General features: G+C 36.8%; 1 protein-coding gene across 12 annotated transcripts in view; it reads right to left on the bottom strand.

Annotated features, from left to right (window-relative positions):
• Window positions 1-16991, bottom strand: part of PDE1C (phosphodiesterase 1C) — a 482123-nt gene that overhangs the window by 39309 nt on the left and 425823 nt on the right. For all 12 annotated transcript variants that reach the window (XR_012074369.1, XM_072964716.1, XM_072964717.1 and 9 more), the window contains one exon: window positions 13725-13802. Coding sequence is in view for 11 of the 12 variants with exons in the window: in XM_072964716.1 (XP_072820817.1) it covers window positions 13725-13802 (78 nt within the window). In the remaining variant the exon portion in view is untranslated. The remainder of the gene's footprint in view (window positions 1-13724; window positions 13803-16991) is intronic.

Below are 16991 nucleotides of genomic sequence, written 5' to 3'. Positions count from 1 at the left end.
TCAGCCTTCCGACCCACATGCTCTATAATAACATCTGTTTACGAATCCTTTAGAACACCTAAGGTGCTGAGTGCTGTAGGTAACTGCAGAGAATGTTTCACCCCAGACTGTAAACTCCTTGAGGGCAGGGAAAATATCTTATTTATCTTTATAACTTTTCTTGCATGTTGTGCAATGCCTAACACACAGCATATGTTCAACAAATGATTATTTTTTAATTGAAAGGAAATGAATTGAATAAGCACAGGGTGGCTAGGACAGATAAAGGTGTAATGATGAGTAAGAAGTCCCTCTCCACTCTTTTTTCTAATCCTCACTTTCCTAGTGAGAAATAAAAAGAAAACCCTAAGTATACTGATTTTATTCAATAGCAAAGTATGATATGTCAAAAATTTACACTCCATATGGAGAAATAACCCCCTGTGCATGGTTTTTTGTGGGATTAAGCTCCTAGAGAGAGAGCACCTGCTCTCCAGGCAGCTTTGACATGGTTTGTAAATCTCCTCACTCCACACGTCCTTTCCTGAACTTCAAATGTCCTAGACTTGCTTTGCTGTGTTTTGGTTTCGTGTATTTGTTTTCAATGTAAACTAAAATTGCATAAGCAATTTAAAACTAAAATCAGGAAAGATGACAAAGTACATGAAAATGAGGATCTGAAAATAATTTATGAGAAGTCACTCTGTATGGAACTGATTTACACGACTATTTTTGTTAGAGCTGCTCTGAATTCCGTGGAAGGTAAATCTATATTGGCTTTCTGGAGCCCACAAAAAGTAATTAAACTCACCTACCTTTTTAAGAGTGACTGATGAACTGAAATGGAAACTATCTTAACCCAACTTGGGATAACTCAAGAAAATATCTAAGTAAGTGCCACCTCCTTACCCACCCCTTGACCGAAGACTTCCTACATTCCTAGAGGGGCAGGAATGGGGGTTCTGAAGCTTAAAGTGTATGGTGTATGAATTCACAAAATACGCTTACTCTAAGGGAATTAAGAGCAAAGAATGTTTCAGAAATTGAATTTAGAGAAATAGGAGATGGGGATTTACAACAATGTGTAAATGTGTTCCTCCCTTTCCATGCTACTCCTGCAGGTAAAAGGAGATGCTACAGAAAACCATTTGGTCTAAAGATAATTGTTTTAAGAAGAGGCTTAAAGTTCAAGTTAGCATGATTTGACTCTGAGAATGAGTTTAGCCATTATAATGTTTATTCGAACATAGATGTTCACAAGCTGAATATCTATGAGGTAGGCCTCATAAGCATCTGGCGATGGGCATTAAAAACATCTGCAAACACTTTTCTTTTCCATTTTTCCTGGGCTTGATTTTTTTACAGCCTGATTCAACTATCACCCAAGCTCAAAAGTAAGCTGACTTGGCTGAGCACACAGCCGGGATTCAAACCAGATTTTCAAGTCCCAGAAACCCTTCCAGAGCTGCCCCTCTATGGAGTCAACTGTCCACTGGAACAACAAAGTGATACTGTGAGCAACAGAAAGGATTGTAAAGGCTAGATAGGAAAAAAAAAAACAAAACCCTAGGGAAGAATAAGCACGGTAAAACCAAACCCAAGTTTAAATGTCTGGTAGGATTCTGTGGGGCTTCTAAGTGGGTCCTGGTTTGGCTGTGTTTCTTAGTAATGAGGAAATACTAAACACAAACAAATAAACATTATTTTAGGGATAGTGGTTGGGATTTATCCAGGCATTGTTTTCACTGTTCTAGGTCATAAGTACAAGACAACAATTTTAAATGGTTACCATCAAATATCCAAAAGCATGTATGCATGTTTCCTCCTTGCCCCAAATGACAGAGGATATGATTATACTAGGATTATTCTAAATTAATTTTACTGCATATAATACCAATGCTATAGCCCTGCTAAGATGGACAGATGGATGAATGGATGCATGGATGGATGGATGGATGGATAATATATGGATAGAACAGATAAGATAGATGATAGAGAAAATTTATGGGAACATAACTTCCTGAAACCCTGCCCATCCTATCATCTCCTGTAATTTACCCATTTGATCCAAATATACAGAATATAAACAGTACAAAGGATAGTAGTTCTTTGGTAAAACCCTTGTGATCTTTCTTTGTCTTTTCTTTTGATCCTTGGCATCTGTGTTATCGCTGGGAATAATGAGTGTTAAGCTTTTATTCTTTAACTTTGCTGTATTCTCTCTTCCCTAATATAGCATGGTCTTTCTTTCCAAACTTAAAATATGTGAATAACTGTCTCTGTTCTTCTGCCCCACACTGCCCCACACTGCCCAAGGTATTGTACTGCCATTCCGCTCTGTGTTAAGAACCTAGTACGTTAACACCAAAGGAAACAAAACACTGAATTCTCCAAGTTCCCCAGGACCTGACCCACTCTTAAGAGGTAAATAAAAGTCAGGCCACAGCCCCTCATACCACTCCTTTGGTTCAGGTGAGGGTAGAGTTGTCTCCACACAAGAGTTTTGTTTCTGATCAGTCTTTGAATCTGCTGTTTTTGAAGCCAACAAGAAGCCAGAGACCACACAGCCTACGGAAGGCCTTCAGAAAAAATTAAGTGAGGCTGGGATATTTTAGATCTGAAACATTCTAACTGCTCTTCACGGTTTTCCCCCTTTTACTAGTTCAGGAAAAACAATAAAAGATTCAAAATGAATGAAAGGAAAAAACCAAACATTTTTTCTCATGTTTTCACTGTGGCTCCAGTGCATAGAATAAAAATAGCATATATTGTAGAGGGCTAATACTTATGAAATACAGCTATCATCACTTGGAGAGCCGGCTGCCCTTCGGTGGAGAATGCTAAGAATAAACACAAAGAGGGAGCTTCGATACTTGTTTGATACTGCATTTTTAACAGCTCTCCAGCTTGTGGGTGTCCAGAAAAGAAATGGCGTTAACAATGGAGGCATCGCTAGCTCCTGGTTTTGGCACATACTTCAGCAGCAGCTGTTATTTCAAAGAATTTTTTTTTATAACATTAATAGAGTTTCTTTTGACAAATGTATTGTTATGTGTGTTTCTCCAATCACTTGCAAAGAATCTAACAAAATACAATTTTTCTAGGGAGAAAACAGATAAATATTTATTTCATGAATACTAAGAAGTTATTTTGAATCCTGAACATCAGTATGAAGGGGGTAAAAAAAGAAAAATCACATTTCCCCAGTAGTTCCAAAATTGTAATCCTCTGTCAAATTGGGTTCCTTTAAAAATACACGGGTACATTAAGAGTGTAACGAAATGTCTAGAAGATAAAGTGAAACAATGAAAGCTTATATACCAATAATTGCAAGGGAAAAGTTGCTTAAAAAGATTAATTTTCTCATTAACAAAGAGTACATAATATACTTTTATGTGACATTTCTACTATGTAGTTATTTGGTAAGAGACTGGGATCTAAACGGCTATGTGAAAAGCATGAGTTGACTTTAGAAGTTTTCTTTGGTATAATACAATGCAGTTATTTTAAACCCACTAATCTTACATTGTATTTTATATATTTATATATATATATATATATACACACACACATACATACATATATATATACACACACACACACATTCATATCCACACACACAATACACATGTACACACTATACATACATATGTATACACACACACTATTTCAGTTGCTGTTTGGATACTGCAAATGTGGAATTCAACAACCCAAATCCTATAGGAGGACAACAGTATGCGTATCACCTTGTTCCTTTATAATCCACCATGAGGATATCTATTATATACCCTTCTTGAAAAGCACAAGAATATTCACCAAACCTAAAACCATATACATAAAAAAAAAAGCATTGGCTTGAAATGAATGCTTGTAACCAAAAGAGCTAACTGTTCTGAGTCACTGTGACTCATCGATGCTAGAACTATGTGGATGTCACGGGTTTTGTACTTCCATGCTCTCAAGAGTATGTCTGTAGTAAGAGGCATAAGGAGATTTTTGAGTTCACCTCATTTGACCACTTTCAACCCACACATCATGGATTGGTTAACAGTTTCTTCCCAAATCCATCCAAAAAACCAGTTAGGCTGGGTTTCAGCATTGCTGCATTCACAACAACTCTTATTGTTGGCTCAACCTACAGCATGGCTTCCAAAATTAATTAGAAATGGAATGAAGTATATCAACCAAACATTTTAAGCAACAAAACCTTTTAGAATCTAATGAGGGGACCTTATCTAGATGCATAAGAATAACAGGCATCTAAAAATAAGACTGCAATTCTCTCATCCACTTATCTTTTTGCTGTTTTCCTTTGACAGGGACATTGCAATGGAGGGTTTAGACACTTAGGTTATTACACTACTTGAGAAAATAAGGTATAAAATGTTTTGAAAAACAAATAATTCAAGCGTTTTCTTGCTAAACCACAGCATTTACTTACTTTTGCTGTTCCATGTTTAATACATATAAATATGTTCAGTAACTGGGTCACAGGAGTTTTCATAGACAAATGGCTAAGGGAAATGGGATATTAATCAGAACATGTGTTGTTATGATGACTTATCTTAATTGGGATCCAGGGCACTCCAGATGTTTAGTCCCTGTACACTCATGGAAAAAAATCCAAAAGGATGCTAGATTCTCATGCTGAAGTCAATTCCTTCATTAAAAAACAGGGTTACTTTTGTCAATACATAGAAGGCTACAGTGAGATATCTTCCCAGAACTAAGAAATAATGTTATGCCCTGAGCGGGAAAAAAAAAAAGCTAGGATTAACTATTTGTAGAAACTACCTCAAGCAGCAATGTTGACATCAGTGGCATAATGAACAGTGAAATGCGTTGTAAACCATTCATTACTAAAAACACTTAAGCACTGTACCTTTACTGGTTTAATTTTTAAAATAAAGTAGAAAGGATCAGGGTTATTGTTACAGTAGCACTGTCTTGAGTGGGAGAGACAAGGACAGAGTACCTGCTAGTGTTCCCAGAACCGTTCAGCATCTTTGGCCTATTTGACCCACCTCAGTTCATGCTCTGGGCATACTTTTGGGGGTATGTAGAGCTTATGATAATATGTTAGGCTAATATATTAGGCAAAGAAAATGAGAAAATAAAAATATGAGGACGTCCACCTTAAAACCAGAGAATCCTTGCCAAGATTAAAGTCCAGACATGCAATCAAGGATGACTGAAAATGAACAAGAATGAGAATCTACTTCAAGATATCAACATATCTGGTACAGAATGTATGATCCAAAACGAGGCCAGACACGGAAGAGTGCCTCTTGCACTGTCGGGATCTCAGGTACACAAGATGGTCCCTATTCACTCATCTTGGCAGATCCATCCCAGTGCTGGAGACGGATGTTTGGGATATTCTACCTTAAAGTCACAATTCATCGACTAACTCCATCCCCCTACACTCTCAGCTTACCAAGCAACTTTCTGGATATGATTTGAAAAGTAGGTTTTCCTTCAGGAGAAAGAAACCACTGCCTGGCCAGTAGATGTGAGCATTCCAGTGTGCATGAAGGATATATTCCACAGTAAACTGGCAATCAAAACCACACATTGGTTACAAGTATCCATTTTAGTGTCAACAAGTCTTCTACAGCATAATCCACCCTTCATATACTGTCAACGTGGAACTCCTTTGTCTGACAATGCGTGGAGCCCTTCTCGCTAATCAGCTGGCTTCTCTTCATGGTTTCAAGTATGTTGTATGCTCCCAGATGCAGGCATTGCTGGTTTCCCAACAAGACAGTCCGTAAACACAAAACAAAATAAAGAGCCACAAAGTAGATTTCACTTCAAAGCACCTATGTCAATAATTCTCCAGATTTCATAATCTCTTCTGTTACTAAACTGTCTTACGTGTAGCTTATGAAACATAAATTGGGTAGAAGTTTGAACTAAGATGGCCATGAAGACCACTGTCTTCTAAGACTTCTGAACCCATCAGAATTCTGACTAAAATCACACTGACAGTTTCTCAGAAACACATCAGCCTTTCAAAAGTTGGGGAAAATGTTGAACGAATACAAAATGTTCTGTAAAGTCCCCACATCTCGGGCGTATGGGGTTGATTCCAATACGAGTGTGCTGAAGATGAGTAAATATATTCAAGTGTTCCTATGGCTCTGCCTGGACCAGTGCACAGCCAGCATCAGCTACAAGTGATAACAAGCAGCCCTGCAGGACGAAATAGCCTAGGTGAGAACAATGAGGTGATCAAAGGAGGCAGCAACTACGAGCCAAGGTTTCGATGGATCTGAAATAGGGCAATTCATTACTTTGGTGTATGAAGACAGCCTAATGCCAGTGTCTCTGGTAGTATGGGGGGACATCTTTGGAAGGAAGAATGAGGTGAGTATGATTCCCTGAGATGAGAATATTGGGATTCAGGTGTCTATGTAGATTCAAAAACTGATGATGGCCTCAAAAATACATGTACCCTGAATAAAGGTAAATGTGCCAGTGTGTTTGTTGCTCCTCAAATTCTGGACACGAACCTAAGTCTATGAAAACTAGCAAGAATACTGGCTCCACTGCCTTGTCCATTTTTCCTGAACTGAGGTCCTAAAGAGAACATGAACAACTTGAAAAATATTCAGAAAGAGTGGCTGAAGGAGATACCACTTCCTCATTGAGGAAATAGCTGACAAACTGTGTCCTGACAGGAAAAGTAGAGAGCTAAGAAATTATTAGGTGAATATAATATGCAAGTGCAGAATCATCTCCCCAGCTATAAGCTTTGTTTTATTTTCTCTTGTTAAGGATTTTAATTTGGCTTTTCATTTGCATTTCCCTAATGATGTCAATGATCTTTTAATGTGCTTTTGCTTTCTGTGTATCTTTCTTGGTGAAATGTTGGTTTAAATCTTTTGCATGCTTTTGATTGAGCTGTTTGTTTTCTTATTATTGAATATTGAGATTTCTTTATATATTATAGTTACAAGTCCTTTAACAGATACATGGTTTGCAAAATTTCTCCCTCAGTCTGTGGATTGTCTTTTCATTCTCCTAAAGATGCTTTTGAACTTGCAGAAGTTTTTAATTTTGATAAAGTATAGCTATACATCTGTTACTCTATGGTTTGTACTTTAGACATCATATCTAACAAATCTTTGCCTAACTCAAGATGAGAGTTTTTCCAGTTTTCTTAACTACAAGTTTTATAGTTTTACATTTTAAATTTACATGCGATCTATTTTAAGTTACTGTTTGTATATAACATGAGGTATACAGAGACATTCCTCATTTTGCAGGTAGATATCCAGTTGTTCCATCACCACTTATTGATGACTATCCTTTCTCCATGTTCTTTGTCAAAAATAAGATGTCTACATACATGTGGATCTATTTCTGGACTCTCTATTCTATTCCATTGACCCATATGTCTATCTTGATGCCAGTACTATACTGCCTTGATTATTATAGCTTTGTAAGTCTTGAAATCAGAACTCTTTAATCCTCCAACTTTTCCTTCTTTTCCCAAGTTGCTTTGTCTATTCTGAGTGCTTTGCATTTCCATGAAAATTTTAAAATCAATTGTCAGTTTCTACTAAAAAACCCTGCTAGGATTTTAACTGGGAGTGCACAGAATCTATAGATCAACTTAGAAAGAACTTAAGTTTCAATGATCTCTGGAAAATTCTCAAAATATTTGGAAACTAAATAATACACTTCTAAATAACCCTTAGATCAATGTAGAAACAAAAATAAAAATTAGAAAATATTTTGAACTGAATGTGAATAGAACTGCAGCATATCAAAGTTTGTGGCATGTTACTAAATGAGTGCTTGGAAATACACAGCACTAAATGCCTATATTAGAAAAGAAAAAAAATCTCAAATCAGTACCATTAATTTCACCTTTAGAAACTAGAAAAATAAGGCACACCAAACCCAAAAGCAAGCAGAAGAAAGTAAACAATAAAGATCAGATCAGAAATTAATGACACAGAAACAGAAAAACGATGGAAAATATTAATGACAATAATGAGTAAAATCGGTTAACCTCTAACCAGACTGGTCAGGAAAAAAAGAGAAAAAACACATATTACCAATATAAAAAATGATAAAGATCACATCACTATAAATTCTATAGCTATTAAAAAATAAAATGAAATGAAGATTCTAAGCCAATTTAATTCTGTTGTAACCTGTGAATATTCTTTTTATGACTTATTTTAAATTTATTGGGACTTGTTTTATATCCCAAAATCTGACCCATATTTATAAATGTCCCGTGTGCACTTGAAAATGATGAGTGTTCTCATACTGCGGGTGTTCGAAGGATGCCAGTTACATCAAGTTGATTACAGTGTTGTTCAAGTCCTCTTTTCCTGGCTGATTTTACTTCTACTTCGTCTATCAATGACTGAGAGAGGGATGTTAATGTTTCCAAATAAAATTGTGGATTAAAAGCTTCTTACACTTCATTTCATGCATTTTGGTGCATAAATGTAGAGGATTATTATACCTTTTTGATAAATGGACTTTATCATGAAATGAACTTCTTTTCTCTGGTGATAGTGTCTTCTATGAAATCTACTTTCTTTCAATTACTGTTAGCTTGGCATATCATATCCATCCTTTTACTTTTGGGTACTTGTGTCTTTTTACATAAACACAGAATACACAGGGTCTTACAGTCTGAAAATTTCTGCCTTTTAGTTGGGCTGTTCAGGCCATTTACACTTTATGTGATAACTGACAGACTTAGTTGTAAGTCTACATTCTTACTACTTGTTTCCTACTTGTCTTATCTGTTCTTTGTTCCTTAATCTTTTTCTACCCTTCTTTGACTGTTTTTATGATTCCATTTTATCTTTTTTGGCTTATTCGTTATATGTCATTATTTTGCTATTTTAGTAATTGCTTTAGAGTTTATTGTATATCCTCTTAGTTTATCTCAATCTACCTTCAAATGATGTTCTACCACTTCATGTATAATATTAGAACTTTACAACAGCATATTACATTTCTCCCCACCTGGCTTTTATGCTATTGCTGTCATACATTTTAGCTTTATAAATGTTATAAATTCAACAATACTATTTTATTCAAATAGTCAATTATCTTTAAGATATTTAAATAATGAAAAAAATATTGTATATTTATCCATCTTGTTACCATTTTTAGTGCTCCTCATAGCTTCGTGTGGATCCACATTCCAGTTGGTGTAACTATCCTGCCTTTAACATTTCTTGCAGTGTAGACCAACTAGAAGTGAATTCTTTCAGTTTTTATATCTGAAAAATACTTTTGCTGAGTATAGAATTCTGGTTGAATCTTTTTCATCAGCACTTCAAAGATGTTGCTCCACTGTCTTCTCACTTGCATTGTTTCTGATGAGAAATCTATCATTATCCTTATCTTTGTTTATCTGTAAATATGTGTCTTTTTTTTTCTCCAGCTGTTTTTAAATTTTTCTGTTCATTACTGGTTTAGAGTAATTTGATTATGATATGTTTTGGGGTAATTTTCTTCATATTCTTTATGCTTGTGTTTTATTGAGTTTCTTAAATCTATGGATTTATAGTTGTCATCATTTGGCAAAATTTTAGCCATTACTTCATCAAATATTCTTTCCTCCTCTCTCTCTTCTTTAGGAACTCCAATGACATATATATCAGGCTGCTTGAAGTTGTCTTAACAACTCACTGATGCTCTTTACAATTTCCTTTTTGTGTGTGTGTGTTTCATTTCAGAGAGCTTCTGTTGCTAATTCTTACTGTTCTTTTCTTCTACAATGTCTAATTGCATCCAGTATATTTATCATTAATCCCATCCAATGTTATTTAGTTAATACTATCCAGTACATTTTTCCTATCAGGCATTGTAGTTTTCATCTCTAGATGTTTGACTTTATCCTTTTTATATCTTTCATGTCTCTACTTAACTTTCAAATATCTGGGCAACAAGTATAAGAACTACTTTAATGTTTTTATCTGCTAATTCTAACATCTGTTTCAGTTCTGGGTTGGTCTCAGTCCCCCCACCCTTATTATGGGTAGTATTTTCTTGCTTCTTTACATGCCCAGTAATTTTTGGATGTTAGATATTATGAATTTTAGCTTGTTGGGTACTGTATACTTGTGTTTGCGTGTGTGTGTATTTATTCTTTATTCTGGGATACAGTTATTTGGAAACATTTTGATCCTCTTATATTTGATTTTAAGACATAGGTGAGATTAATGCAGCATTTAGCCTATAACTAATTATTCCCCTGTAAGGCAAGACAATTATGAGTATTCTACCCAATTCCCTTAAATTAGGAGGTATGCAAGTCTGGCTAGTGGGAATAGGCACTCTTCCTGCTCCATGTGAGTGTCACATGTAAACATTAAGACTGTGCCCTCTGAAGCTCTTGAGTGGTTCTGTCCTGGCCTCAGGTCATTTCCCATTGCATGAGACAATCAGTACTCTGATGAATACTCTTCAGATTTCTGCAGTTTTATCCCTCTGCAGCTCTATCCTCTCTGATATTTTATCCTGTTAATTAGAGCTGCCTTGGTCTCCCTGGATCCTCAGCCAGCTCCTCACTCAAGGAGTCCATCAGGTCTGCCTAGAAACCCTCTCAACGCAGTTGTAGGACTCACTTCATTTGTTTCTTGTCTCTTAGATACAAATGTCTTCATTTCTTGATGTCCAATATTTCTTGATGTCTTCATTTCTTAAAAATTGTTCTTGTACATATGCTGTCTTTTTAAAAAATTGTTTCGGGCAGAGAGTAAATCTAATTCTTGATAGTCCTCTTTGGAGAAGCAGATGCCCATGGATTGTCTTTTGTCTACTCCTTCCACTCTTCACAGCTGGCTTAAAATTTCACAAACCAGCATCTTGAAACATTCTAATTCCCAGAACATTCAATGAAGGAAAAATTCCTGCTGAACTCCCTCCCTGGGACTTGGTAAATAACCTTGCAGAGCCTAATTATAATTAATCATTTGAGAGACACAAATAGAGGCTATCTCTTATATCTCTGTTAATGTAGTCAAGTAAAGTTAACGACAACATCGTATCTCTGGGCAACTATAAAAATTATAGCTATGTTACTACAAACATGACTGAAAATAATTCATTCATGTGGTACCCAACAAGTCTTCCAATGACAGCTAAAAGTTTAGGCCCTGAGAGACTCTTGGCTCAGAAGCCTGGGTCTTTTTATGTTAGTACTTTTCACCCTAAGAGTAAGCAAGGTATTTTCAAAGGACATTCATTCTTTGAAGTCAGTTAGAAAATTAGTCCTGCAGGGCACTAAACAGTTCTTCAGTAGCCTGACAGAGATAATGTACAACTGCCATGTGTTTGTTATGGCAGGATGTAATTTACCCTTTCAGCACCAGCTCCTTACCTCGGTGTGTGCCTCAGCTCACTGGAGTTTGTGAATAACTAACTGCGGTCTAGTTTTTGCTGGGTTCCTTTCTGAATGCATACAATGTTGAAACTTCAAAACATAGTGGGTTTGATCCCACTGGGCACTGAATTGTGCTTACATACTTCCTCTCAAAAATTAGAGCTGGTTCCCGGGGTTGGATTAAGGGTAGGGACATTAAAAATAGTTAAACTGACTTCCTATGGTCATCGTATATAATAAGATCCATTAAAAAGAAATGTTCAAAATGTATCTATTTGTTACTAGTTTCTAAAAATCAATATATCTACTGATATATATATCTTTTTTAAAATCTTCTAAAGTTGAGAGTTTTAATGACCAAAGGCGAAGAGGCATGTGTGACTGATCAAATTCTTTTCCACTTCACACCACCAAAAATTAACTTCAGTCCTGCTAAAGATTTTGGGCCAAGACAGCACAAGTATCTAAAGCCCAGTGACCTAAGTCCTGATGATATCAAAGCAGTGATAATGACCAGTGTCATGTTAGTCCATTGATGAAATTAAAATACAAAGTTGTTCATGTCCAAACTTGCAAGTGTATGGATATATCAGATCCCATTTGAAGCAGTGAAAGGTTGGCGTTATGGAGAGAAAAAGGATAGACATCAGAAAAGGTCTCTTCCTTATTTACTGCCTCCTGTTCACTGCTCTACGGGATCAAGAATCTGTTCATTAAATAATCAGCTTTAGACTTCTTTGTATAATAGAACATAATATCTATTTCATCACCATCCTCCTCTAAAAACAGTTTAATTATTTAAACTACTTGGCGATAATTCAGTTAAAAAGGACATGAGTAAAATAAAGGGGCTTAATGAAAGTAATAAAATTTAATCCACAATGTTCACATGAACACATTATAACAGATATTTGTAGCACCATACAAAAATGTACCAAGATTCAAGTTCCCATGTTAAAGATTTGGAAATTGGTGTACTGCAGGCTTTTAGGCTATAGGAATCCAATGGGCCAGTCACTGGATGCAGGATGGGTCATGTGTCAGGGTCCATGTTTACAATTAACACCATTTTCCTCTACTGTACATATTCTGGCTTGTGTTACCTTGACTTGGGTCTAATGATATCTGGCAAAGAGCTTCTGGTACTTGAACAAATCTTACCCAATAACAGAGTCTGGCTAAGAGACGTCATTCTGAATTCTATTTTATCTCCATGTAATTCACGTCTTAGTCATAATCATTCAAGGAACATACATGTTAGGCAAGTGGTTTCCGTATGCATAAATAGTTGGGTAAAAAATTGGACATGTGTGTTCCCCAGATATTATGCGATAAGACATCTGAAGTGAATTATTTGACCTTCAAGGAAAGGGCTGATTTCGTGCCCATGAGTAAAGAGAGCGTATGACAATGCTTAGAGATGAAAGCTAAAGGAGATTCTTTCTTTTTAACAGATGTGTGAGTTGAATTCAAATTTTTTCTTACTCCTCAACCTGATTACCCAGCATTTGTTCTTCAATGGCTTTATGACCAAACTATTCAAAGAACGGCTTAGCATCCAACATCATGTCTCCAGGGAGGTATGACTCAGAGAGTTTGGGACCCTAACAAACGCCACTCCCTAGCAACTTTCATCTTCTGTTTAGTATCATGCACATGTGTAGGGGAATAACTAGGAATGAGCCCATGTAATAACTGAAACAGGAGGATTATATAAAAGGCAAGAGTAATTTTCTCATGGTCCAAATTTTGAAGGGTAATATAATTTGACATTTCAGATTTTAGAAAGAATGGAATGCTATTTATGACAAGTAAAACCAGTGCCCGTGAGTCCCATTACAATGTAGGTCCTTTCTAATCGATCTGGGATTGTCATTCAAAGCTTGCCTTTAAGACATACTCTTACTGACCAGACTATATTCTACAGCTATATGTGCTGTCCAGTATGTGGGCCTCCCAACATAGTGATAACACTGAACAGATTTCTGGTTTTGTTTTTACCAAAAGGAATAACTCATTAAAGTTAAAATGTAAAAATTTATGTTGCATGATTCACAAAGACTTATACTCCATCCCGTTATAATCGGCAAGCCCAGAATCAACTTATCATAGAGTTTAAAATGAAAAATGGCAGGTGGGAAAAGAAAGAGTATAGATGCATTTGTGATGGAGAGAGCGTGGTGGAAGGGAAGAGATACAACAATAATTTGTCAATTATTGGAAAAGGGATAACAGTTCTCTTTAAATGTAGTGAACGGTTTTTTAGGGTGTAACATATGAATATATGAACAACAATTTCAATTTTAGGTGTAATTCTAACAGGCTTGCATTAAATTGCACATTTTATGAAAACATATAATGGGAATTGTGCTCTTACCATCTGTTTTCTTTGAATCATTTCCGACATTGGATTGATCCTTCTTGTCTGTCTTGTTTTTACCATCTTTTAAGTCACCTGAAAATAATAAACATGGCAAACAGTGTATGTCTAAAGCTAAGGGGGAAGTTATAAATAGCTTTAAACCTGTCAAGGTAAAAAAAGAAAAAAAGTACAGCATAATTTTAGTCATGAAGGGTTACTCGTCTGAGTGTAAATATCAGGAAGTTGGATTAGGTCCTGGAAACTGGATTATGATCTGGAAATTAAGACTGAAAGTTCATGTTAAACCAGACTGTACTCAAGTCAGTGGTGTTTATTTTCCAAAGAAGGCAGTTTAGCTTTATTGTTAGGCTGTGGAGTAAGGAAAAACCTGGATTAACATAAATTATGTCCATTAATAACTACTATTTAACTTCTATGTGCTTTTCCTTATCTGCAAAATGGGGATAAGAATGCCTACTCCTTAGGCACAATGTAAGGATAAACGTGTTTAAAGTGCTGAATGTGATATGTGGCACATTTCTCAGTGACCACTGCTGATCTGGACCAGAGCAGTAAATGGTGCTTTAAATAATAAGCTTGTCAAACTTATAATATGTAAAAGTTGTAATATGTAAAAGTTAAAAAACACTATGCACACAAATGTGGAATCAACATGTGTCAAAATTTTACTTAAGTCGTTTATGAGGGAACCAGAAAGATAGTAAGAATGGTTCCAAGAGCATTTAGGGATATGCGTTTTTCCAAGTATTTTAGAAATATGTTAAGACAAGATTGCTAGGTTAGAGACAAAACTGGTTACATCCTACGGGGCAATAAAACCACAACGGTGGGGGTTCTCACCTCTAGCAGTCAAAAACCTACGGGTTAGCACATAGCTTCACAGTACAAAGTTAAACACAGTTATATGCTTCTAAAGTAGAAAGTCAGCAAATGATGGGCCAATACGGCCTGTTATTGTTTTTGGAAATAAAGTTTTATTGGAACGTAGCCACACCCATCTATTTACATGTTGCCTGGGACTGCTTTCCTGCTGCAGTGGTACAGTTGAACAGAGACACACAAAGCCAGGAATCTTAACTATCTGGGCCTACACAGAAAAAAGTTTGCTGACTCCTGCCTAGGATAATGAAATAATCCAGGTCTGTTCAACGAGATGCCAGTGTGACACTGAAAGGATATGGCACCCCCACTCCCAGTTTCATTCTCAAGTTTTGGATATTTTTCTTACCAATCTTATTGACGGCAGCTTTCTTTTTAGCTTGCACAAAACCAAGAATAGATTACTACTGGATCACTTGTACTTATTTTTAAGCAAAAAGACCCTAATAATAATTGCAACCAGGAAGGAGGGGGACGGGCCCAAGGCGGGAGGGGTACATTTATCCTTTCTGCTTTCTTTGTGCCAGCCACTGTGCTAAATGCTTTGCATGCATCACTTCATTAAATTCTTATAGCAACCTCATTATGGGGGTACGATTATTGAAAGTGGACAAATTCAGCAAAGATTAGCTCACTAAGTGATCGAACTGCTGAATAAAAAAGTCATCAAATGATTGAGGATGTTTTCCAAGGTGGAGTTATTTCCTCGACTTCCCTGCAGACACTTTGCTGAGTGCTGAGTGCAGCTGTGTTGGGTGCAGTGGATCACCAGCCTGCCTGTGTTTCACACACTCCCAGACCCCATTTCTGCCCCAAACTTTGCAAGAGTGTCTCCCTCTGGCAGCAAAACTGCTCTTGTTGTCTACTTTAGATCTGGTTCAAGCCATTGATCTGACAGTTTTTGAAAAATGACCAACTGATCTTTCTACAAAGCGATTTTGCTTAAATATTAAAATAGACATATGGAGAATTGATGTAAAACTCATATCATCATTTCCATTTTACAGCTATGGAACCTAAAGCACAGATATAGTAATGTACCACAACATACACAGGTGGGTCTGATTCCAGAGACTAAACTCTCAATGACTGTATTTTGCAACTTCCTTGTGAAGTTTGAGTTTTAGATTTTTGGCTTCCATTTACTGTCGCCATTTTTAAATGCCTTTGGCCTACAGATTTATTTTTAAAAAAATGGTTATCGAAGAATAATTCAAGACCATTTTGGGTTGCAATATATTCTACAAAATAAGTAGTTTTAATGGAATTTGACAAATTCTAAGCTAAGTTAGGAGTCGTAAAGTCTCCAAGTTTCTTCTAATTCTTAATTCTGAAATGGTGTAAACTGGCTGGAGGGACTGAGGGAAGGGGAGTCAACTCTGGCCAGGGTGCAAGCAGGAGGAGTCTAAGTGAAGCACATGGTCATCACACGTTACCACCACCAATGGCCAAAACAGATGGAGTCCTTTGGAGACCCCATGGAGCAGTCCAAACACTGGTTTTTCCCTGTTTTAATGATGCTAGAAATGGACCCAAGGTTGATCTTGAGCCCTTTAGTCAAACTAATTTCCTGCAGAAAAATGAACTTTCTTTCCCAAGTGAGCCTTCACATCTCTAATGTACAATAGTTTAAGCTTGGACTGGAGCTTTACCCACAGCTGCAGCAAGGCCAGGATGTCTTCCAGAAGCCAGCAGAGCAGGAGAGGTCTGATTTGTCAGCAGCCCATGGCAGCCTGCCTTCAGGGTCAGGGTTGGAGAGGCTGAGAGAGAGAGCACCTTGATGGAGATCAAAGCTTAGAGGTTCCCATAACTGCTGACAGGGGACCAGATGTGATTACCGGCCCTCCTAAGGGGATGGTACATATGGAAGACTGCATTTCCATCCATCCATTCTGGCAGGAAGCACTCGGGAACTGCTATCAGCTATTACCATTATTAGAGGTATTAAACCTCTCGAACTCCACTTAACTAATGTCCTCCAGCTCTATCCTGGAGGTATCTTGGGCAGCCACAAAGAAGGGTGCTGGGAAAGTGACACATGTTTGTTTGATGATGTTCCTTGAACAGAATCCATTAGGTAATTTCCCATGGGTTGAATATGGACAGCTGATGTGAGCTGTTATTCAATAAACAGGGGGGAACAAAAGAGCCTTTCTGTGTAGTTATAAATCATTTTAATTAGGCTCCTGTAACACAGTCCTGAACCACCATTAGTTTTTCTTACTATTGCTCAAAATTGATTTCTTTTCCTACCTCTCATTTAACACTTAATTTTTAAGGGAAATGGTAGACCACTGTTTACGCTGGGAAACGAACAAGTTGTGAAATAAACCCAGCCTCACTGAAGACTCAGGCTCCTGTTTGTTTCTTTCAGGCTCTCCC

This window comes from Vicugna pacos, chromosome 7 (genome assembly GCF_048564905.1).
Source record: "Vicugna pacos chromosome 7, VicPac4, whole genome shotgun sequence".
Taxonomy (NCBI): Eukaryota; Metazoa; Chordata; class Mammalia; order Artiodactyla; family Camelidae; genus Vicugna; species Vicugna pacos.
Note: the sequence above shows the minus strand (reverse complement) of the source record. Positions and strands in the feature narration are given on the sequence as shown.